The 25,380-nt window shown below is 40.8% G+C and overlaps 1 protein-coding gene across 1 annotated transcript in view; it reads right to left on the bottom strand.

Moving 5' to 3' along the window:
• Positions 1 to 24,256, bottom strand: part of uvssa (UV-stimulated scaffold protein A) — a 91,992-nt gene extending 67,736 nt beyond the window's left edge. The window contains exons 1-8 of the mRNA XM_073486839.1: positions 24,067 to 24,256; positions 23,265 to 23,392; positions 19,502 to 19,655; positions 19,029 to 19,205; positions 16,532 to 16,652; positions 14,360 to 14,941; positions 12,240 to 12,349; positions 11,139 to 11,267 (exon numbers count right to left, since the gene is read on the bottom strand). Of these exons, the coding sequence (XP_073342940.1) occupies positions 11,139 to 11,267; positions 12,240 to 12,349; positions 14,360 to 14,941; positions 16,532 to 16,652; positions 19,029 to 19,205; positions 19,502 to 19,655; positions 23,265 to 23,374 (1,383 nt within the window). The 5' untranslated portion in view covers positions 23,375 to 23,392; positions 24,067 to 24,256. The remainder of the gene's footprint in view (positions 1 to 11,138; positions 11,268 to 12,239; positions 12,350 to 14,359; positions 14,942 to 16,531; positions 16,653 to 19,028; positions 19,206 to 19,501; positions 19,656 to 23,264; positions 23,393 to 24,066) is intronic.
• Between the last annotated feature and the right edge of the window lie 1,124 nt (positions 24,257 to 25,380).

Raw genomic sequence — 25,380 nt, 5'->3', positions numbered from 1 at the left:
AAGGTGAACTTAATCGCCTCAATAACTAATTGTAAAAACTACTTCATTCAAACTCAAGATAAATCAAATAAAACTCACCAAAAGTCTTGGGAAAGTGTTTCCCAGTTTGTGTGGAGGCCCTGACCCCTACCCTGTCCAACACCCTCAGCCAGACCTTATTGCCCAACATCAGTGTTGGACATTATAGAAGCAGATTCATGTTCATGGTTTTGTATGTTCATGTTAACATATGGGTGCAATGGTCTGGGTGTCCACCAGGGGCGGGCTGGGGTTGAAATTCAGCCCGGGAGCTTGGTTTGGAGAGGCCTTTTATCCAATCGCATGACGGGCACAAGTGGAACCGTAATTTTAACACAAATACTTTATTTGCAGTATAAAAACAATCTAATGATATTAAACACAACACACACAGATTAGTCAGTCAGTAGAGTGTATTGAAGTACATATGCTCACACATACTATGCATACTTATACTCACACACTATGTTTTTTCAACAATCAAAACTACTGTGTGTGTACTGTGCTTTGTTTGTTTGTTTGTTTGTTTAACACAAACTAGAGTTCTCAATGGGCCTGAAAATTACAACCCGACCTGACGCAGCCCGACATACCGGCATTAATTGTCTGCCCGAAGCTGCTGGGTCCTGTGTCGCCACTGGCCTGGCTGACACTAGCCGCGCTGACCTTGGCCCCTCCACCACGGAAAAGCTCTGTTAATTTGGCGCATTTGGCTGCATCCTATATTAACCTTTTTTTCTTTTTTGTCCTTAAATTTTCTGCTCCACCCATCTCTTTCTCCGGCTTCTTTCTTTTTAGCATGTTTGCTAATTTGAATTTATCCCGCTCCTCTTTCTTTTTTTTCTTTTTTTTAAACAGGAAAATAACGGTTTAATGACTGACTGAGCGTCTGAGCCAATCACATTTCAATAGAAACAAGGATCAGCTCAAGTTGGGAGGGGCCGCTCGTATCCCCCCCTAATATGCAAAATATTAGATTGACCCAGTCTGGGTCCCAGTCCGGTTCGGCCTGGAACAGACCGGCCGTTTGGGAATACTCTCGAACCTCCCTATGGCAGCCCGCCCCTGGTGTCCACATACTTTTAGTCATAGAATGTATCTTGAGCAGGGAGAAAGATTGACACCTGGATAAAAAAAAGCAATGTCTGAACATGATTAGAAACTGAAGTTTGTTGCTGCTTCCACAGGTGTCTTGCTTATTCAGCTACTATAACATCTCACGCTCCCTCCTCTCCCCTCCTGGCCCCTAAATAAGATTCTTATCCTTTATAAAAATGATGTCAGGGCGCTGCCTGGGACAACTGCTCTCCTGACTTCATTTGTCTCTTGGCAAGTTTGATGGTGCTGCATTTAAAAACCCATTCAATCTTATAAACCAAAAATTAAATGTAGTCGACTGTGATGGGCACTCAGTGCATCTGCTATTTATATGCTAATGTACACTCAGCCTGCCAAGGTCTGGCAAATTATTACTGCACAGCCATAAGTCAGGTGTATGGCAGAGAGGGGAGGTTAACCATCACACACAGTCACACATAGGAGGAGAAAAAGAGTGAGGAGGAGGAAGTGAAAGCAGAGGGATAAGGGGGAATGAAGGAGAGGAGAGGAGAACATGAGGAGGTGAAAAAGCCTTAAGAGATGTCTCCATTGTCTCCCTGACAAGTTAATAAAGCTCTACAGCTGGCTACACACACACACACACACACACACACACAGACACACACACACACACACACACACAGACACACACACACACACACACACACACACACACACACACACACACACACACACACAGTGACTAGATTATTTCATTCTACATTTAGAGTTAAAATTGAAAAATGTCTTTTGGGAATACCAAGTGTCTCTAATGCCACCATTATCTCAAGACATTTTCCTTAAGAGACAGAAAGTGAAAAACGCTTAATCAACACATTATACACAAATGTATAAAACATACAGTAATCTTACTGAGAATACTATACATAAATTACACACACACACACACACACACACACACACACACACACACACACACACACACAGATATGAGAAGTTAAGGCGTAACTTCCTGATCTTGTATGCATCTTGAAAAATCAGCATCCACTGATTGCTAAGGAGTTCAAATACCTAACCTGACTGGAAAGGTGTTGGTGGCGAGGGTCAAAGGTCAATCCTGATCTTAGTGGCTGCATGCAACAGATGACTAATATCACTTTTACACCAAAATTATTGCATATATCTGTTTTTTTACCTGTTCAAAGTAAGCATTTGACTTTGTTCCCATTGCCAGTGGACAAGTTGGCCCTTTTTTTTCTTCTTCTCTTTTTTTTTTCTTGTGTATCATGTTCTTCATCACAATCGCACCAGCAAAACATGGAACATCAGAAAGCAGCAGGGACTTGACAATACTGCAGTTGATTTGGACCGGGTAAAGAACCTGTGTGCAGAATTTACTGCATGTCACGTGCCTCAAAACTTTAAAGGTAAAAACGGCCAAAATATGTATGCAGGACTTAAAACTATCAAGAAACAAGAGTTGACAAGTTTCACATTTAAACTACTGTGTCACTAGCATCTACACTAACCAGGCCTCTCAGGACAATCCAGAATCACGAAATTAAACCTTTGGAAACAAGCTCAATCTCACCACTGTAATGTTCTCAGAAAACTAAATATACACCTTTTTGATCACTAATGGGTTTAGCACGATTAAATCTTGGGGGTCAAACCCTTTCTGGCTCAGTAACTTAAGGGTCATCTATTGGGAATTCTTGTTGTTGTTTTCATTGAGTTCTAACTATTTTTATTGTATTGATGTTTGGCTTCTGTATTTTCCTGTTATGTGTGTTTGTAATGTAAATCTAGGGATGGGTGCTGCACACTAGTTTATGCTACAAATGCTGTGATATGTGGCATTAGGTGATGCTTTGTTTTCTTAAAAAACACAAAAAAATAAAGTCAGGTATAGAGTATTTCAGTACAAAAACTATCAGTACTATTATAAATTACTTTCAAATAATAACCAGTGCTCTTAAATGCAGGTTACATTTTAGCTATTGCACCAGCCAGGACTGATGAAAATATTTGGTGATCATCTTCTGATCAAGGCCTCAGCAAATGTGGTACAAGCTAACAACTTCCTGCCCTTTTATAATCATTACTAATTTTTACAAATTTATCTTAAAAAATTTATCAAATTTAAATTATTTATTGTATCCAATGGCAAATCAATTTGTGACTCTGTTTTCATCATTACCATTGTGATATTATTACTATACTATTCTCTGTTGTGTTACAGTGACTGGAAGTCCACTGTCACTGATTGATTTCAACATATTTACAAAGTAATTAGGACTAAAGCTTCCACATAGTCTGACCTGTTCAGGCCTTGATTTGCCAGAACATCCCACATCTCTATGACCACCTTGCACTCCTATTCATTACTACCTTGAAAGGATCCCAGGGGATCCTTCACTAATGAGAAAGAAGGCTTTCCACTCCCCTCGCTCTCCCTCTATAGCTTCTTTTCCACTGTTTTATCCCATTATACTCCCCCACCCCCAACACTCCCAAACACAAGCATAGGCGCACCCTTTGTCTCTGGGGAGCAGTCAGCTTATATGATGTATAGGGTGACATCTTTATGTCACTAACCTAGCCTGGCAGGTCTATTAGCCAGCCCAGAGCTTCCCTAACCTTTCGCTGTCAACAAGCTTATTCTCAGCTGCCTAGTTTAGTTCCTCCTCCAGCCTGTCTCAATCTGTGATCAAAACAGTCATTATGATACACTCTCACCTAGTACCAAAGTGAAATTACATAGTGCTATTCTTCATTTTATTGGGGACCTGTGAAATCTCTGGGACGACATCTGGAATGTCCTCAATGGTGCGTGAAAGACCCCTGGGAGTTTGAGGAGCCAAGTAACCCAGTTTGGTATGATATGAGACTAATAATGGGAAACCAAACCCTGTTTCCACAGACATGTTGATGAGTTAATAGTGATTTTGCTGTTATAAATATGATGTTGCTGCTTTAGAAACAATAAAGACACATGCAACTTCAGGTGCATCATTTGATTTGTCGACAGTTTTAGTGGTAAACTGGAGATACAGATATTATTGCAATTCCAGCAATAAAATGTCAATCTAACTAAAAAGGAAACCAATTAATTGTTCATTTAAGAGACCGGTCTTGTTTCATCTTTTGTATGTTACTATTGCTCTTAAATAGAGCAAAAGTGATTTAATAGAAAAAATTGCTGAGCGCACAATATTTATTATCTGATTACTTGCTGGAATAATCGGAGGAATACTTGATTATTAAAGTGGTCAATAGCTGCAGCAAGAGACAGCACAAAGTTGTTGTTTTTTCTATGATAAAAAAGTGTAATTCACTAAGCTTTACTTGTGAACACAGATCGCTTGTTAGCCTTAGCTAGCTTAGTAGCTTCCAGTTAAATGGGCTTGTTTAACTAACTAGGCTCACTTTAGCTACCTTTTTTCACCCACTGTCTTATTCTTCACTAAAATGCTTTCCTCCTTGCAATTACCGTTCAAGTGTTAGTCACTATATGTATTTCCACACTTCCAGCTGAATTACTGCGGTGCAAAAACACAAAGCCATGACTCCCTGAGAACATAATGTGTAGTGAGAGGGAAATAGAGGCAAAGAGAGCAAGAGGAAAACATATATCTTGTGTACAGAAGGAGACACATTCAGAGAATGAATGTACTAATGAAAAGGAGGGAGGGTTGGCGGAGAGAAATAGAGGGATAGTCTTTCTTTGTTTATCTCCAGTGAGAAACAGGCGGCCACATCCATTGTGCTGTGATAAGATGGGTTATCAGCAGTAAACAAGACCTGGGCCGTATGAATGGAGCCAGGAGTGACTGAATACACTCTTAAAAACAGATATGTTCAAATGAGTCTGCATGTCTTATCCTTTCCTAAACACAAGCCCATGTTTTCAGGTAGCAACACTCAGCGGATGCATATGGGATTCTCCTGGTCAAGGCTCTCACTGAAAACTCCTTTCAAACATGTTCACCATTCCTAAAAGTTCGAAAGACAAGACACTGTGAAAGCTGTCCAATTCCTGATTTAAAGGGAAGCTTAACAGAAAGATACACAATTATTTTAATCAATTAAGCTGTTAGTATGTTTCAAACAAAAAAGGTTGGACCATGGGTAGTCTGACCATGTCTAAATGCAAAAGTGTTGACAAAGCTGCCATGTACTACAGCTCAGCAGCACCCATAGGTCTACAGGTCGGTTGCCAACAGTAGGCATTGACCTGGAAAGTAGGGATGCACAATCCAATCTGCCAGATTGGCATCACAGCAAAATGATCCACATTAAACACAGCCTCTTTGTCAATCTGTGTCAGCTGTTTGTTTAGTCACAGTGGGCAGCCAACCTTCTACAGTAAGTGCCACAGCAATCCAATGTTGTCTTACATAGGAATCATCCCAATGAGTGGAACACAGAGAGAATATATATATTAAAAAAAAAACGTTTTAAAATTGGGAACAAATTACTACTCTGTATTGGTATCAACAGATACTCTAAAACTGGAATCATCAGAGACAGCTAAATTTTCAGCCTTGTGGTTGTATGCCGCCACGTACCAGTCAAGTTGCAGTTTACATCAATGTCTGTACGGACTCATATATTAAAGCCTGTGTTGTGAAGACTATAAAGACATTTAATCAAAGGTAAATGTAGTCGTTGGTGAAATTTTTTACGCACTAAAACACTTTTTACATTAAATACATTTGATGGCCATATGCGCATGTAGCCCCGCTCCACAGGTGCACCACGCTTTTCCAAGGTGTTTTTAAAGTGACTGCAACTGTAGTGACAAGTCTCTGTGTGATCACCCCCCTAGAGACTATTTTTACAGAGAAGTACAGAGGACTGATAGCTTTGTCACATGCAGCAACAACAATCTCCTGGAGCTCAATATCAGCCAAAAGTTTTGTCCCAAGTTTGAAGAAATTCCTTCCAGACATTTCTGAAATAATGTGTTCACGAGAATGGGAAGGACCTCAGGTCAATGTGAGCTTGACCTTTGACAACCAAAATCTAATCAGTTCATCTTTGAGTCCAAGTGGATGTTTGTGCCAAATTTAAAGAAATTTCCTCAAGGTGTTCTTGAGACATAGCCTTCACAAGAATGGGATGGATGGCAAACTGAAAACATAATGCCTCCAGTCACTGCTATTGCTGGTGTGGAGGCATAAAGACTCAAATTGGTTCATCCCTACATAGTAAGAGACTTGAAATGCCCTGGAGGTAAAACAACACTTACAGAAATAATGGACTTAAAAAAGATCCAAACTAGTCAGACTCCAGAGCATCTGGAGCTGGCAGATGTTGGCCAGCTGCACTTTGTACAGACGTCTGAGAGGTTGCTCAGAGTAGCCCCATCTAAGGGTGTCAGAACTGTGTCCTTCATTTAGGCACAGCCATCACTTACAGTTACAGTTTAGATCAGCCACTAGATGGTGTAATTTAAAAAATTCTCCTGTCATCATGTTGGCCTAATCCTATGGCTGAGGAAAGCAAATTTACAAAGTAGGAGTCTCAATGTAAAGTAGCTGTTTTTTATCTAGCTAGTTCTACCAGCTACATGGCTGGTGATTTGCATGACAACACCTGATTGAAACTAAGACTATGAAAAGCCTTATTGGCTTGCTGTTGGAAAATGAATTTATCTAACACCAAACAATCAAATATTAGTCCATGAGTCAATGCTCTCACCAGCCAGCTATGAAAAAAAAGGCCTTGTGCATTTTTTTATTTTCCAAAGTCTTCCAACTTCATGGAAATGCTTTTTCAATCAACCCTCCCTCTATCTTATTCTCTCATTCAATAAACACACCTCTCTATCTGCCTCTAAAACACTCCTCTCCTCTCTGTAGCTCCCCCGTTATGGGAGACTATATTGAGAGGCCCGCTGAGAGAGAAACCAATCGTGTGGTTTGTAAGCGGCCCGATAGAGAAGGACCCAGTAATGGAAGGCCTTTTAAGGCTAAAAAGGAAAAGCTAATTATGATAAAGGGGCTGTAAGTTGTGTGGTTATCACAGTGCTGGGCCTGCTGGTGCAGCAGACTGGTCCCTGACAGTGATAACCAGGCAGAGCGAGACGCCCGGCGCTCTGTCACTGTCACTCTGCCGCTCTGTTCGGCTAAAGATGGATTCACACCCTACAACTTTTATGTCTTTTTTTCTTCAAAGGCATACAGCAGTTTGCTTTCATTGGTCCTTAAACACCTACAACTGCATGCTGCTGTCCATGGCTCTTGGATTTTCTTCATCTTGTCTTTATTCTCAGAACTGTAATTATGCAGAGGCAACCCATCTCTAAAACAGACAATTCAGCACTAATTAAACCTTCTCAAATAAGCTATAATTTGAAAAAGAGAGTTTCCAAATGACAACCTTTATGACGAGACAGGTCTGGTTAGTTTGTGCCTCTGTTTTGGGCTGGCTCAAACAACAGCAGAATGATGATGCTAAGCTAGATATAAAGGCAGCCAGATAGAGATATCAGCTGTCAAGCCATGGGGCACATTAGTGCCAGTGAAGCGAATGAATGGGTAAATTCTCCCCCTTGCTCCCCAATTTCTTCTCTCTGTCTCTGATGCATGATGCATTATGGCTGTGCCTTGCTATCTCACCTCTCCCAAATGCCTTTACTATTAATATTTCCATCCGGCCTCTCTCTGTCTCTATTATGGTACTTCCTTCTGGAAGCCCACAGAAAAAAAGAAAACAAGAAGAGGACACTCTTTAAAGCCATGCAAACTAATACACAATAATAACAATGGGATGTGTCGATAAGTCTCAGGTGTATAGCACATCATGGAAAGAGACAAATCAATTTGTAATGGTCATTTAACTTCCATGCCTTATGCTTAGGTACAGGGTACACTATACTGTACCCTGCTGTTTACACAACTTGCTGCTACCAATCACACCATGTCACTTTATATCATTACTTGCCACTTTAACTTGCCATTTTTAACAATTGTAGTTACCTCCTATTTTTATTTTATTTTACGTATATTTTTATCTTATCTATCCTATTTAAAAAAAAAATTTTTGTGCTTACATTTTCTACTTGCTACTTTGTCTTTGTGCTGCTGCAACACTTGAATTTCCCTGCCAGAGATCAATAAAGGATTATTTATTTATTTATTTATTTAATATTTTAACAATTTCAGCCAGAACCCTTTATGTGAGTGAACTATGAATTGTTGTAGCTCAGTGACATCTTAAGTGGACTGTAATGTGAGCAGACTTGTTACCGTCAAGTTTTCCACAGCTTAAAGATGGCCTGAAGCAGCAAACACGATGCTTCATTAGAGGCAAGCATCTCAAGCAGCAGTGCTTTAAATCACCACTAGATGGTGTGAATGAAAACATGGGTCCAACTTGGAGTAATACTGGAACTAGAAAAGACTTAAAGACCCAGACTTGGAGGTGTTCAGACACCCAATTGGTTAGAGGCACACCTACAGAGATGATAAAGATCATTTTTCAATGACACACACCTAAGTCTGCTTGATTCCTCTGATCCTCACAAAGTCCCAACTTGGACTTGAAATGTTCCCAATGTGATATAACATTTTTTTTAAATGAAGAACATGAAAATGGTACAAGCTTATTAAGGAATAGAGCTCACAAGATGCTAAAAAGGAAGAAATGTCTTTCTTCTTTAAATAAATCACTCCTATATGTACCACAGACTACAGCGAGGCTGTTGCCCTACATGATTTGTAGTAGGATGCTGCCATCTGCTGGCACTGCACTATACCAACCTGACTGTTGTTTTGTAAACAGTGTCTATGATAAAAAGTGTTGTTTTTTTGTTTCATATTTTCCTAGAATACTAACCATCAGTTAATTCCCTCCATAATGGAGGGAATTAACTATTACTACATGATACTACATATTACTACATGCCCTGACTCTCCCAAATTCATCCTGGGAGACTTCAACCACTGCTCAGCTGACAAGTCATTGAAAGGATTTCACCAATATGTCACCAGTACCACCCGCTTGGAAAAGACTCCGGATAAATGCTATGTATCCGTTCCAGATGCATATAGATCAGTTGCTCTTCCCCCCCCCCTTGGCCTTGCTGACCACAACACCATCCTGCTGGCACTAGCCTACACCCCAGTCATTAGGAGGACAGAGAAGGTGACCAAACACATCAAGCAGTGGACCAGCGACAGCATTGTAACTCTGCAGGGATGCTTCGAATCCACAGACTGAGATAACCTTCTTGCCCCCTCCAGCAACATCAGTTAGCAAGTGGACACAGTGTCTTCATACATCTCCTTTTGTGTGGATAACATCATCAGCTGAAGTATAAGAACAAGGTGGAGGAAAATTTTACACAAGGGAGCCTCCGCTCAGCTTGGCAGGGGATTAAGAACATGGCCGCTGTGAACACTGCTCCCTCTACCTACAGGACAATCCAGGTGGCCGGCAGCAGCCCAGCATCCCTCGCCAACGACCTCAACTCTTTTTTTTCAAGATTCGAGACAGACAACACCACCCAGCTAGAAGCAATCATCTCCTCCCTCAAGCCTGCAGCAGCTGAACTCTCCTTCAACACGGAGGAGGTGGTGAGAGCCCTCAGGAGAACCAAGGAGAACACAACACATGGCCCAAACAACATCAGTGGCCATGTCCTGCGGTGCTGTGCAGAGCAGCTGGGGGGCGTGTTTCAGCTCCTGTTTCAACGATCCATGGACAGCGGCACAGTTCCCCAGCTATGGAAGCACTCCACAGTGGTCCCCATTCCCAAGAAGAGCTCAGTCAAAGCTCTGAACGACCTCAGACCTGTGGCTCTCACCTCTAACAGTCATAAAGAGATGGTAACTCATGGTAACTGACCCACTGATGGACCCCTCCAGTTCGCATACCGTGCAGGCAGAGGGGTTGATGATGCCAAAACACTCATCATGGACACGGTACACAAACACCTGGAACACCCCAACACCACAGCCAGACTCCTGTTTGCAGACTTCTCCTCTGCATTCAACACCCTACAGCCACACATGCTGGCAGAGAAACTCTCCACCCGCTTCCACCTGGACGACCAGCTGACCCTGTGGATTGTGCTGGTTAATAACACCTTCTCCGACATCTCAGTCACCTCTACAGGCTCCCCTCAGGGCTGTGTCCTCTCACCTCTGCTCTTCATCCTTTACACCGATGACTGCAGGTCCAGCCATCCAGACTGGTAAAGTACGTGGATGACACAGTTCTCGTGTCCCTGCTCTCAGGCCCCTCACATCACCACAGCTCAGTGCTGCATGAGTTTGTGGAGTGGTGTGATAAATCGGCCCTGGAGTTAAACACGGAGAAGACCAAAGAGATGGTGGTGACCTTTTCCAGCAAGCAGAGGGAGCTGGCTGCAGCTGTTATCAGCACAATCCACAGGAGGAATGTAGAGATTGTGGAGGAGTACAAATACCTGGGCACAATTTTTGACAGTACGTTTAAATTTGCCTCCAACACTGAGGAGATCCTCAGGAGATGCCAGCAGCAGCAGTATCTCCTGGGGAAGCTCAACACTTTTGGGGTCAATAAGAACATTCTTCGGACATTTTATTACTCCTTCATAGAGAGTGTCATCACATTCTCCATCACCTGCTGGTTCCACTCCATAAGCCTGCAAAACAGGACACGCCTGCAGAGCACAGTCAAAATCTGCTCTAAAATCATTGGACTGCCGGTCAGAGCACTTTCCACTGTGTGCAAGCAGCAAACACTGAGAACAGCGCGCAGGATCCTTCAGGACCCCTCCCACGCTCTGTTCCCAGCCTTTGAGTGGCTCCCCTCGGGACGCCGGCTCCGCTGCCCGGGCTGCAGGACACAGAGGAGAAGAGCAACCTTTGTTCCCAAGGCTGTTCAGTGCCTAAACTCCTGAACGTGCTGACTTGTTTGTGTCTGTGTACAATTACTCCACGTGCCTTTAATTGCCCCCCGGGGACAAATAAAGTTTTTAATTGAATTGAATTGAATAACAGAGATAATCCTAATTTCTTTTTTTTTTACATATAAATACTCATTGTTTCAGACAGTCAATAACTCACCACTTTGCGGACCCTGGTTCTGTAATTGATGTGAAGTTCTTTGTGCTTCTGCAGGGCAGCTTCCAAAGACTGCTTCAGATCCAGCGCTCTCCTTAGCAGCTGCTGCTCAGCACCTGACTTGGTGAAGACCTACAGACAGACAGACAGACAAACCTGTTACTGTGACAGTTGTGCAGTAATTGGGCATAATTTAAACGATTTTAGCATAAGGCTGCAACATAACAAAATGTGGAAGAAGTGATGGGGTCTGAATACTCAGGTCAGGCAAGTTGGCTGGTTTGCTGACCATGGTATTACTGTGCTTGATTGGCCAGCCACCTGCCTGACCATAGAGAATCTATGGGGTATTGTCAAGAGGAAGAAGAGAGACACCAGACCCAACATTACAAACAAGATGAAGGCCACTATCAAAGCAACCTGGGCTTCCATAACACCTCAGAAGTGTAAATGGTTGATCGCCTCCATGCCACACCACATTAAGGAAGTTATTTGTGCAAAAGGAGCCCTAACCAAGTATTGAGTGCATAAATGAACATACTTTTCAGAAGGTCCACATTTCTGTATTATAAATCCTTTTCTTGATTGGTCTTATGTAATATTCTAATATTTTGAGATTTAAAAAAAAACAAAAATAGGCTTGAAATATTTCACTTTATGTGTAATAAATCTAGAACATATGAAAGTTTCACTTATTGTATTAAATTACAGAAAAAAATTAACTCTTCCATGATATTAAAAATTTTTTAGATGCACTTGTGCATGATGTAAAAAATGGGATTTGCCTCTCTCAGTTGTCTACACAAGCCTGTGGATGATTTGTTTAAGTTGTTTAATGCTGCTTGACTGTGGATTTCTTTATGAAGGATTTTCAGCAACAGTCCAAAGGATGTGACTTTATGCATGTTCTGGAGTGCCTCGTCTCAGTGCCTCTCTCTGCTCAGCTAACAGAGAGCAACAGTAGCTAACTTTAGTTTAGAAATGGGGTCCACTAACACAAACTAATTACCGGCTTCCAGCACAACACAGAAGTTCCAAAGAGCCTCTTTAATGTGATAACCAATGACATGTCTACATATTTGAGGCCTGTGTGTTTGTACCAACCTGAATCCAGCCATGCACAGCTGGAAGGTGTTTGGTTTTTATCAGTTTATGGAGGTCTATTACTGTGGAAACAACTGCCTCGTTATCCTCTGTCTCCTGAACTTGAAGACCTGTAAGGGAGAAGGAAAATAAATTAAAATAGAACACTTTACCATACAGCAATTAAGCATTTAATTCCTAGTGAATAATTCCTGATTACATAGAATTTATACACTGATGCCACTTAATTAGCAAGCTTGCACATTAACAAGCCTTAAGAACAGCCTGGTGTCATGAAGACCCTGGAAACATTCTCACTGATTTTACTTTCTGTTGATTAAACAGTCTCATGAATTTCCAGTAGATGTGTTGGGTCATACATTCGTGCTGTAAGCTTCTCATTTATTATACTCATTCAAAATATGTGATTACATTTCTGGTTTAAACTGATCTTTATAGGCCTCAATGAAATCACCATGAAAAGAATCAAAGGGTACATTTAGATTTGAATCATCTTTATTACCAAACCCCTACCTTGTGTAAAAGTAGTCTTAGTTGTCCTGATACTGTCTGCATGCGTTGTATAGTAAAATACTATATTACATGTCAAGCAGGGGTACCTAAACAGACTGACCCATGAGTGTATTCATGGGTAATGTTTGATTGTTTGAGTTTCTATCCCAGTATCAGAACGGTACTTGTTCAATACCTTTAGGGGAGAAATGTAAATGACTTTTTCTACAAAAGCCTTTTTTTATGTTAAAGCAGCAACAAGGAATTTTCATTTTTTGTTGATTTTGGCAGTACCTGTAATCAAATGCAACACAAAGTCAACTGTGTTTTAGTGCCGTACCACCTGACTACAGAGCAGCTTCTTTCCTCAGGTTGTGAGCCTCCTCAATTTATCCTCAGCACTCCACCATGAAAAAATGTTTATTTTTTCTTTTGTAGCATGCAACCTACATGTCGTTCTATAACTCTGTGTTGTAAAATGATAATTCAATGAACCATTTAACTTTTTAAACCTCTGAAATAGCCAACCTTCTCATTGAGTCTTGTTTGCTTATGTAGGTCATAAAGCAGCATCAGTATTAAACTTAGACCGTTTCATGACCAGTTTAACATTGCTTGTAGTATGTTTAAGCAAAAGTTCTCAAATGTTATTATTCTTATTACAATTTTGGGGGCCTTTTTCCCCTTTTATTAGCTTTAAACTTCTCAGCCACCAGTAGGTCCCATAAATTTTGTTTAAACACAAGCAGACAGTTGGAGACAAAAGGACTCAGCCTAAATAAATAGTCTAAAAATCATTAAAATGAGGAACTATCTGAGCAGAGAATAAATAATCATAATACATAGGCAGTATGCTGGTGCAGTGGTTAGAACTGTTCCAAACAGCAAGGAAGTTCTGGGTTTGAATCCTGATGGGGCAGGGCCTTTCTGTGCGGAGTTTGCACGTTCTCCCCATGCTTACATGGGTTACACACTAGTTACTCCGGTTTCCCCCACCATCAAAACATGCACACCAGGTTAATTCTCCAGCCCTTGACCAAAGGCACTGGCTAAGATCTGGAGGTGGCCCCCGGGTGCAGGGATTAACCTGTGCCTACTGATCCATCAAGATTGGTCAAATGCAGAGTACCAGTTTCACTAAGTTGTACATTGTATGATATGTGATCAGATAAAGATTATTCTCCTCCTAATCAAGATTCTGAATCTGACATAACATTCTGTCCCCATTGACAGCACTCGCCAGTTTCTGAAACTTTGTGCCCTAAGATGCCAGTTTATTAGGAATACCTAGCTAAATGTATAAAATAAAATAAAATAAATAAAAGGAGAAACGTTGTACATTTGTAATGTTCCATTATGAGATAATGAGCATGTCAGAGGGGCTGTTTGAGTAATAAGAGGTACATAGTTTGTAGTGCTGTATCTGTATTACATTCTGCTGAAATGTGTCTCTTATATTTTGTGCGTCCCCAACGGAATGGAAAATGGAATCAACACATCTAGCATGCCATCAATATAACTGAACATTATAGGCTTCACAAAGCTAAAATATGTTGCGTTACAGTATTAATAGTATTATAATGTGTGGGTGCACTAGATGAAGTGTCAATTCAGTGAGTTGCACCCACCAGGACTGATGTTCAGGTCCAGACTGTAGGAGTGAGAGATGAGTCCAGAGTTACGAATAAACAAGTCTTCATCATCAGCATCTTCCTCCTCTTCACTATTTTCCTCCTCTTCTTCTTCATTGTCTTCCTCCTCCTCTCCCTCCCTTTGTGCTGTCTCCATCTCTACCTTCTTTTCTTCCCCCTTTTGTGTCATCTTCTTCTTCCCTTTCTCCTCTCTCCTCTCTTTATCCTCCCTCACCTCATCCTCAGACCTCTCCTTCTCTTCCTTCTCTTTTATCTCCTCACCGTGGTTCCTCTTCTCCCCTGTCATTCCCTTTTCTTCTTTCCCTCTCTTTTCCTCACAATTGCCTTTCTTTTCTTCCCAGCCCTCCACTCTCTCTTGTATCATTTCTTCTCTCCTGTCATCCCTCACATCTTTGCTGCAGCAGGGCTGTTCACCAACTGATGGACAATCATTGGCTGGTTGGATGTTTGAAGGGCTACTATTGGTGGTCAGGATGTCTGTCTGGTCAAACTCTGGGAAAAGCAGCCTCATGCAGGATTCCATCTCTGTTAGTGTTGCCTTAATTTCCTGGTATGACTCTGACAAAGAAATAACAAGTTATACTCTGCATATTTCATAAAAAAGACACATTTTAATGCCAGTTTTTGTTTTTCTGCTCCCGATTTAAAGTTGTTTATATACAAATCTTTCTATGCTACCAAATTGAGTAAGCAGCCAACGCCGATCTGCCATGGATCTGTTTTATTTTGCCCTGCTGTGGCTTGCTGCTGTTTCCCTCTTGAATCAGTCCTAATGCACCTTGAGGTTTATTTTATTTATTTATTTATTCCGACCAATTTATTTGGTATGGTTTTTAAAATATATTTATTGTCCCTTGCATTGCATTGTATTTTATCTTATGTTCTTTTAGTGAACGGCTCTACTCATGTCTTGTCTGTCCCGTACTGTGTTAACTTGTCCTGTCATCAATGTTTGTGAGATGCCCTCTCTCTCTCCCAACACTGCACAACAAATCTACCTACGGGTACTAATAAAAGTGAACTGAACTGAACTGAAATTTAAAACAAACACACAAAATTTAGGTAGATTTTCATAAAATTAGATTTACAAAAATATGATTTTTTTTGCTTTTTTTGCTCAGGAAACTGCCAAACAAAAAAACTTTGACTTAAAGGAGAATGCTGGACTGTCACACTGGGACAAAATGAGTCAAAACTAGAATATTTGGTCCAGTCCAGTTCTTCACAATAACAAAATAATTTGTCCTTAGTGCTGTATTGTAGGCAACTGGACTTGTTTCAGTTTCTTAAAGACGTTTCACCTCTCATCCAAGAGGCTTCTTCAGTTCTAACTAACTTGAGGGGAGTTGCAGGCTTTTAAACTCTGTGTGGGTGTGTCCTTACAGAGCTGTTAAGAACACGTGTGAGCTCTGAGTTTCAGAGTCGTTAGGGCCACTAGTAGGTCGTTGACCCAACCGGCTTTCATGTGGGTTGCTAGGGCTATGTGAGCCCAGGTATGAATGGTTGTTAAGCTGTCTGGGGAGGGAACTAAGTACTGCATTGCAGGTGGGTAATAGGTAGTGTGGTAGGCCACCTCCTCTGTTCGAAGACAGTCATTCCAGTTTGACATAGATGGATTCTTTTACTCCTCTTTCAAACCACCTGTCTCCTCTGGCCAAGATGTTGACATTGTTTTCAGCAAAGAATCCATCCATGTCAAACTGGAACGACCTTCTTTGAACAGAGGAGGTGGCCTACAACACTACCTATCACCCACCTAAAATACAGTACTTAATTCCCTCCCCAGACAGCTTGACAACCATTCACACCGGGGCACACCTGGGCTCACCTAGCCCTAGCAACCCACAAGTGGCCCTAAAGACTCTGAAACTCAGAGCTCACACATGTCCTGAACAACTCTGTACGGACACTCCCACACAGAGTTTAAAAGCCTGAGACTACCCTCCAGTTAGTGAGAACTGAAGAAGCCTCTTGGATGAGAGGTGAAATATCTTCAAGAAAATGAAACAAGTTCAGTTGCCTAAGATATAGCACTTAGAATTACCATGACCGTGATGACTGAGAACCTTCATCAACAAAATCACTTGTCCTTATTACTGCTGTTATTATTATGACTAGCAGGAGTGTTGTTGAAGATGTAATATTTACCCTCCATGTCTGTTGAGGCTGCCTCCACTCTCTCTTTGTAAATTGTCTCCATTCTCCTCTGTCTCTCCTCCTCCCTCCTCCTTTCTGCTACTGTCCTGGCCTCAGCATCCTGGAAGTCCACCTGATAACATGGAGACATCACTCACAAGTGATGAACAGTAATAGTAGCAGGGGAATGACTAATAGTTAACATAGCAGATTTATATCAACTAGTGGCCTCATTAAGTCAAAATGTGTCTAATAGTTTAGTTTATGACCAAATACCTAGTAAATGTCAGCATGCTAACACGCTAAACTAAGATGGTGAGCATGGTAAACATTGGTTGCATTCCATTCTGCCAATTCTGCTTACTCTTGTCCTCACTCTGCCCTCCAAGTATATCCAGCTGCAGGCACAGCATGAACGTGAAGGAAGTTGAACTTCCAAATATGGCTTGTGGACTGAAGATGCCAAAAACAAAATTTTCATGTTCATATATATTGTAGCCGAGGGTTGAAAGTTGCACCTACACTTATGAAGTAAATAAAATAATGAATAGGGACTCTGTAGTCCGAATGAACACAGCAAACTTATATTTTGGTCACAACAGCACATACAGACAGAAACTCCATTTAAATACTTAAATGTTCCCAATCATTGATACTTTGAGATTTATTTAATTTTTCGGTCCCATTCACAGTATTTGATTCATTCTCACTTGAACATCTCTTCATACTCCATCAGCTGCTTTTCCACACAAATTCTAGCAAGCATTGCAGTCTGGCTCGCAGCTTATTAGCTAGCTTTTATTTTTAATCCTTCATTCTCATCCAACTACTAGGAAGCTTCATTGTCTTCAGACGAGACTTCAAATAAATTAACACCACCAATTCAGTTTGGCCTTAGTTTTTCCACAAACCCTAAATTCCCACAGTTTTTAGATATTCTGGACATTATTCTGGACAAAGTTTTCACAGCCAGCAATGTGCATTGGGCTTCAGCTTCTCAACAGGCAGCATTCACAACCGCAAGTTCTTCAGAACTATCCCTCTCCCATATGTTGTGAATGCTGGAGGCATTCACCACATATGTTCTTCTATGCACAGTATTCTTTATTTTTAAGTGTGCTGTGACTATTCTAGAATTTATTCATATTATTATTTTTCTTCTGTATGTTTTTCTTCCAGCTTTTACTAATCCTAACTCGGAACCCTGACCCCATCAAAATGTTCAGCTTTTTAAGCTCTTTCAGCCTTGTACTTTTCAACCTTTCTGCCTTTTCAGCTTATTCAAATACTCAGCTTTTTCAAAAAAAGATTCAGATTGGAAGTAAATGGAAAAATCTTCAAATCCTTGTCAAACCCACCTGACTTTCAACCTCTTCTTCTCCTTCATAGTTTGACCTACAGACATCATTCCAGCTTTTAAAAAGTAACAAGACTTTGAACTACTCAGCCTGTTTTCAGCTTTTTAAAATCTTTTACAGTTTTGAAATTATGACAGTTTTAGTTTTAAGGTTTTTTCGCCCCTCTTCAGATTTTACAATGGGTGTGTGGAGTGGGTCACGTGACCCCTAGAGTGGAGAGCAGTTGGAAAAACTTCTGAAAAAATCATACTACTACTACTACTACTACTACTACTTTACCACTACTTCTACTACTACTACTTCTTGTACTACTGCGCTTACTATAACTACTACTACCATTTCTAGTATCTTTGGGTTTATTTGTGTTTTTGTCCCTTTTCTTGAGGTGGAATGGAAGTGAACGAGAGGCTGATATTAATTTTGCATATGTGTGACCGTGGCCTCACTTTCTCAGTTGCTAGGAAATGGCTGTGTTTTGTAGGGGGTGTGGTTTATAGAGTCTAGACCATTCTCCCTCCATCTTGTGACCAGGAAACTGCTCAAGCTCTACCATCATGGAGGATGTTCCAGTCCCTTAACTGTGTCTCAGAGGAGATGAGAAGCTCAGAGAGAGGACAGAGGAACCACTGGTGTTACCTAGGCAGAAGTTGTTTTTTTCCCAGATGCCAACAACCGCTAAATCTGTTTATGATTGGTCAGCTGATCGGATTGGAGTGTAAACAAAGCAGCCAGGCTATTGTGTAAATTGATTTTCTGTAATAACAACAATGTAACATGATTGTAAAACTGAAGATATTAGACAAATTACTTGTGGAAACAAGTAGGGCACCACCGACAGGGCCTTAAAAGGTCCTACTCATCCTACAACTCATCAAATACTGACACTTTGGGATTGTAGGTCGTGTCGGTTGCCGTCCCAAAGCCCAGTTTTTGACAAGTTGGGAATAGGACTCAAAAATCAAGTTTTCTAACAAATAGGACCTTCCTGTTTCCACAGAAAATTGTCTAATCTTCAGTATTACAATCATCATTGATCACCATCATCATCATTGGGAATGAGACTCAAAAATAAATTATTCTTACAAATGTATTTCATGGGTATTCACAAAATGAAAGAAAAAATGTATTGTACTGGTTTACCATCCTCTCACCTTCTTGACCTGTTTGAGAAAGTGGTAGCCCAGAGCTAACTTCTTATAGGCCATCCCATACGAGGCCTGCCATGATTGGACAGTCTGGATGGCCAGTGACCTCAGTTTCCTGGCTACTTGTTTAGGGGGGGGGAGGGGCTGCTCTGAGTCAGTCTCTACAGTCAACTCCAAAAACTCCTGCAGGAGAGGAAGGATTGAGAGGGACAGGGAGAGAAACGAAAAGGGATTGGAACATGACATACTGTCAGCAAGAGCTGTCCTGTCAACACCATCCCTTACAGAAACATACACTATTAAACTTTATAAATGAAAATTCTAAAATTCATTTAAACTTTGAAAACTTACACTCCCAAGGAAACAAAATGAAAACTATGCTCCAAATTCTTTTAACGCAGTACAATTAGGTGATGTAATTTTGTACATAGTATAAAGAAATATCTGAGATGAACTACATGTCTACGTAATGCCAGTACCTGGAAATTGTCCACCAGCAGCATTCTGAAGTGATGCGATCTGGTAAAGAGCTCACTGGCTATCTGGAAGGCAGACAGTCGGACCTCAGCATGTTCTTGGCTAAGCTGTGACATCATTGAGTGGTACACATGGTCTATGCAGTCATTCGACACTCTGGGAGGAATGAGAGACATCGAGTGAAGACGTATCAGTGATTTTTTTCATTCAATTCCATATAACAGTATGTATGATTATTTCTTTACCACTTTTTGCTTCATTTCACCTTGCTCGCAAGTGCTTTGTACAAGTATAGATCACTTTTTGCCACTGAGTGCTAACAATATGCATGTTTTAATTTCATCTTCCAAAAGACAAAACCAGGGGTATGACCCACTAGAAATGTTTCTCTTGTAGTTGAGTGACATGTGTACACTCAACCTTTTTGATTAAGTAATCAAGAAAAAAAAACAAATACCAAAATAAAACAATGCTGTGACATATTACAATGACTACAGAGCATACTTTGCAACATCAGAGATGTACTGAAACATTTTCATGGTTTGAGTAAACTGCAGAGAGGCCCCACAGCAAAATTGAGACTCAAGCTCAATTCAGAACCGACAGTTATTTGGGTAATAATATGACAAAAAAACAAGGTAAATTACAAGGTTACAAGGCAAATTATTGTTATTGTCATTTTTTAAAACACAATGTTCACAAAAACAGAGCTATCTATTTTAGAAAAGGGGGTGTTGATGATGAATTGAGGAGTCTCACAGCCTGGGGAATGAAGCTGCTCCGTAGTCTGGTGGTATGGCAGCGGATACTTCTGTATCTTTTGCCAGATGGCAGCAGGGTGAACAGAATGTGGCTGGGCTGGGTGTTGTCTTTTAGTATCCGTTGGGCTCTGTGCAGACATCGCTAATTGACCGATGTCACTGATGCTCTGTAGATGGGTACCAGTGATTTTCTGGGCAGTTTTAATAATCCGCTGCAGAGCCTTCCTGTCCTAGGCTGTGCATGACCCATGTCAGTTTATTAAGTTTCCAGTCAGGATGCTTTCTATTGCTCCCCTGTAAAAGTTGACCAGTCTTTGCTGGTGTCATCTGCATACTCTACAAGAGAGCTCTCTTGACGTCTGGGTGTGCAGTAGAGGCTGACATTTGTTCGGGAATCCCACGGGTCATGGGATTCCCACGGGATTCCCGCGGGATGGGAGTCAACCTTACTATTAATCACGTGATTGGGACGGTACAGGATAAAAAAGTTAACGGGAGCAGACGGGAGCGGGAACCAACCAATAGGACAACAACAACAAAAAAACATAGGACAGGCGCGCCGCCACTTTGTAGTTTTCTTTCCATAAGCCTACACTGTTACGCAAGTCAAAAGAACTACACGGCCCAGAAGCCAACAGTGCTTCCGGCCGCCGCTTTCCACCACTTTCCGTCGGAATATCAACTGTCCTACTCGGTGTACTCTCAGGAGTATGTTTTGTGCCCTTTAGTGAAGGTTTTTTGTTTGGATTAAGGCAATAAATGCCTCCCTATATTACCACAGATGAACTGTTCCTGTTGCCATATCTTTTGAAATAACACTGCAGAAAGTAATCTAAAAAGAATGGGGAGAAGATCAAATTGAATTCAATGTATTGCCTAAAGACTAGAAGAAAAAAAAAAATGGGAGCGGTACAGGAGTGGGAGTCATTCTGAATGGGAGTGGGATGGGAGTGGGAGTCATTTCACCAGGAGTGGGATGGGACAGGAATTTTTTTTTTACTCTGGCCCGGGACAAGATTTTTTTCTGTGGGAGTGGGATGGGACAGGAGTGAAAATCCACTCCCGTGTCACCCTCTAGTGTGCAGTCATGGGTCTACCATGTAAACAGGAGGGGGATAAGCACACAGTCCTGGGGGGCTCCGGTTCTGAGCACTAATGGTGAGGAGGTGCGACTGCCAATCTGTACTCTCTGGGGTTTGCTTGTGAACAAGTCCAATATCTAGCTGCAAAGTGTTGTGCTCAAGCCCTTCTTCTCCAGGTGTGTGAAGACCGATTGAAGGGCAGAAGATATAGCATCCTTTGTTGATCTGTTGGTTCTGAAAGAAAACTGGTGAGGGTCCAGGCTGGTAGGGATGATATCTTTGATGTGCTGGAGAACCAGTTTCTCAAAACATTTCATCAGGATTGGGGTGAGAGCCACAGGGTGGAACTTGTCAAGACTAAGCACAGCTGACTTCTAGGTATACGAACAGTCTCATGTGTGAGTGGGATGTTATAAATGTCAGTAATAACATCAGCTAGCTGATCTGCACGTGTTTTTAGTGCACAGCCAGGGATATTATCTAGACCAGCAGCCTTATTTATATTCACTCTCAGCAGGATTTTTCTCACATCCGCTATGGTTACTGACAGTTTGACAGTTTGTTCCCTTTTGCTGCTGTGCCAAATCGATTTTTTCCTACGAGGGATCAATAAAGGTACATCTTATCTTATATCTTTAGTGCTGTTGCTCTGGATTGAGCCCTCACCTCTCCATTCATCCAGGCCTTCTGGTTGGGGAATGATCTTACGGTCCCTGTGTTCACCACGTCATCAACACATTGATGATATATGATGTCACTGTCAGATGTATAATCCTCTGATGTTGATGCTGTTGTTATCATGAGTGGCAACATCTCTGAACATTTGTCAGTCTGTACACTCAAAAACAGTCCTTTAAAGGTTGCTGTAGCTTCATCTGTCCACACTTTTAACAGTTTTAAATGATGGGTTGACCCTTTTTTAATCAACTGTGAGTAAGTAGGCAGAAGAAGCAGAGAAATATGATCTGATAGGCCAAAGTGAGGACATGGGAGGGCTTTGTCGCTACTTAGAATACTTGTATACACATTGTCCAGGATATATTTCCTCTGGTGGTGATCTGAACATGCTGAATTTAGGTAAAATCGTTCTGAGGTCTGTTTGATTAAAACCACCAGCTAGAATGAAAATTCCATCCAGTTGAATGGAAGGAAATGAAGAAATTAATTAAGTATATTGGGATCAAGACATGGCCTCAAGTCTGAGGGTCCTAACCATTTTGTTTTTAGTGTGCTTTAGTAATACGTAAGGCTGCACAATATGGTAAATAAAAGAAATCATATTGAGATTATTTTTGACGGATTTTCTGATTGTGATATAATTTATGATTAGTCGGGTATGATCCCTTTTGGATCACAAATTTCAAACAAACCTGTTGTCTTACATCTGGAAAACAGAATTTGTAGGTCAGGACATATCTCCAGCTCTACAGTACTTCATTATAATGCTGTTTTGTCACAAATTTAGCCCTCATCAAAAAGTTGCAGTTTCTGCAATATGAATATTGCACTTGACCAGATTGCAATTTTGATAATGTTTTGATTAATTGTGCAGTCCTACATATTACTAAACAAATTTAGAATAAATTAAGTTACCACACAGTGAACCTGGGACCCTTAGTCTCTTAGACAATGGGTAGTTGAGTGCTTTGCTGTGACAGTAAATTGTCTTTTTCTGAGAATTATTTGAAGAGGATTCAGAACTGCATTCAATCACCACTAAATGGCAACTGTGCAGCAGTGTCTAACCCTAACCAAATATTATTGTTTTGGTTTATTTTTCTAAGTTTTGGCTTCTTTTAGACAAGGAATTAGTATGTGAAATAACCTGTAAATCAGCTTACTCTCAGCCCTCCATGGTACACAGTTACGTGTGCCAGAAGTATCTTTCTGAGGAGGCAGGTGTCTTTCAATTAGTGACATACTTGCAGATCTTTTTGATTTCCTTCATCTTGTCCTGGTTGAGCTGTGGCTGTCCTGATGTGGTCAGCTCCTCCACCAGCACCGACAGTCTGTCCCTCTGAGACGACTCCATCACTATTCATTAACACACCTGTCAACAGTAATACGCTATTTACAACAAGAAGTTTACCTGAACTCCAGCCAACCATACAAGACATTAGGCAGACATGTTTAAACACCTATAAATCTAAAAAGTGGAGTCTGAATCACAACAGAAAGACAAAATGATATGGAAGTATTGCTATCTTAATAAAATACTGGATCACACGGTGAGATTGTATACCATGTCAAGATCTCTGGTAATTAAAGGCTGTCTTGGATTATTAAAACAAGTACTTTATTCTTAAGGTGTTACAGAAGGTGTACCCCTATTGTTAACCATAAAAGTGTTGATGGTGATGCTTAAAAAGCAACTGTACTACATTTATACTTTACCATATTTAGTATATTACTAAGTTAGAGTGCGATGGTACTGATATTGAAAGGTTTTCTATCCTTGTCCTCTACCTACTAGCTACATTTATCACATTACTCAAATTTAAAATGCTAATTTCAAGTGAATTAGTTTTTACAATTTACATATTTCCACATTCATATGAAATTTAAAAAACAAAATTAAGTATTATTATATAAATCCTATCCGCAGTGTACTAAAGTCCAGTTTGCGTTGGAAAGGAATCACTGAAATCAATTTAAAGGGTAACACTCTACTAGCTGCTTCAATGCTAACAAATGTAAACACAGCCTGTCCCTTTAACCTCTTACCAGCTGGCAGCTTGCTTTTTAAAATACTGAAACTATCCAGTTGTTAGCTCGAAGTGACCAAAGTAACTCGAAGTCCACGTACTACACAAGCTATTAGATGTACGGCCGCTGTTTTATTCCGTTTCCATATTAACATCCTCTCATAGTTTGTAGCTAGATAATGTTAGCTCCCTCTCACTGCAGTAGGCTACACACGCTATTTCCGTTGGCTGCATGTACTACCGCTTCGACGTTTCAGAATAAAAGCATCGATACGCCACACTATCCTTACTGTTTATGAATCTACTTGCTCTTAACCTCAAGTCTGTAGTGTAAAAAAATTAATGATACAATACACTTCTTGCTCTAACTGTCTCTTAGAGGCACACTCTTAGATCACATTCTTATGATGTGTTTGATGGTGGTTCAGGGGTGATAAATATTTGCTGTATCACCTTAAATTTTAGTCCTATCATTAACAGATGACCATCAAGGTGGGAGAAACAAAACACAATCTAAAATCTTGTAGACTAGAAAAGCGCTCTAGAAATGCAAGTCCATTTACCATTTACCAAAAGAAAGTTTGTGTTTGTGCACATCTACAGTGCATTCATTGCACATTTTGTCATGTTGCAGCCTTATGCTAAAATCGTTCAAATTATTTTTTTCCCTCATCAATCTACACTCAATACACCATGGTGACAAAGCAGAAACAGAATTTTAGAATTTTTTGCAAAGTTATTAAAAAGTAAAATGTGAAAAAAATCACAGTGACATAAGTATTCAGACCCTTTGATATGACGCTTGAAATTTTGCTCAGGTGCCTCCCATTTCTCTTGATCATCTTTGAGATGTTTCTCCACCTTGACTGGAGTCCACCTATGGTAAATTCAATTGATCCGACATTAGGGCTGCACAATATGCTTAAAAATGATGCGATTATTTTGTCAGAGATTGCGATATAATTCATGGTTATTATTAGGGCCCGAGTACTTGTCAGCGCGAGGACCTATTGTATCTGTAATGCATTGTCATGAAATTTACAGGACTCATGGGTCTCAAGGATTTAGCCAGGAATTATTTTTGTTGGAATTTTTGCTGCAACAGGAAGTCAGCCATCTTGAATGACGTGCGGCGATTTGCATTTTTCCGACACTGTTTTCGAGACTTTAGGATGTTCGCAGACTCACAAAATTTGGCCCATAGCTTCTAACCCATGAGTACGTTAATTCGATACCACAACTTCCCTCAGGTGCGGCACGATAGCTCAGTAGCGCCCCCTAATGCCCCCCTTATGGCCTTTTCCCATTCTGTACTTGGCCCATGACTCGTACT

Source organism: Pagrus major, chromosome 18, assembly GCF_040436345.1.
Source record: "Pagrus major chromosome 18, Pma_NU_1.0".
NCBI classification, from domain to species: Eukaryota; Metazoa; Chordata; class Actinopteri; order Spariformes; family Sparidae; genus Pagrus; species Pagrus major.
This window is presented reverse-complemented; position numbering and strand designations above follow the sequence as displayed.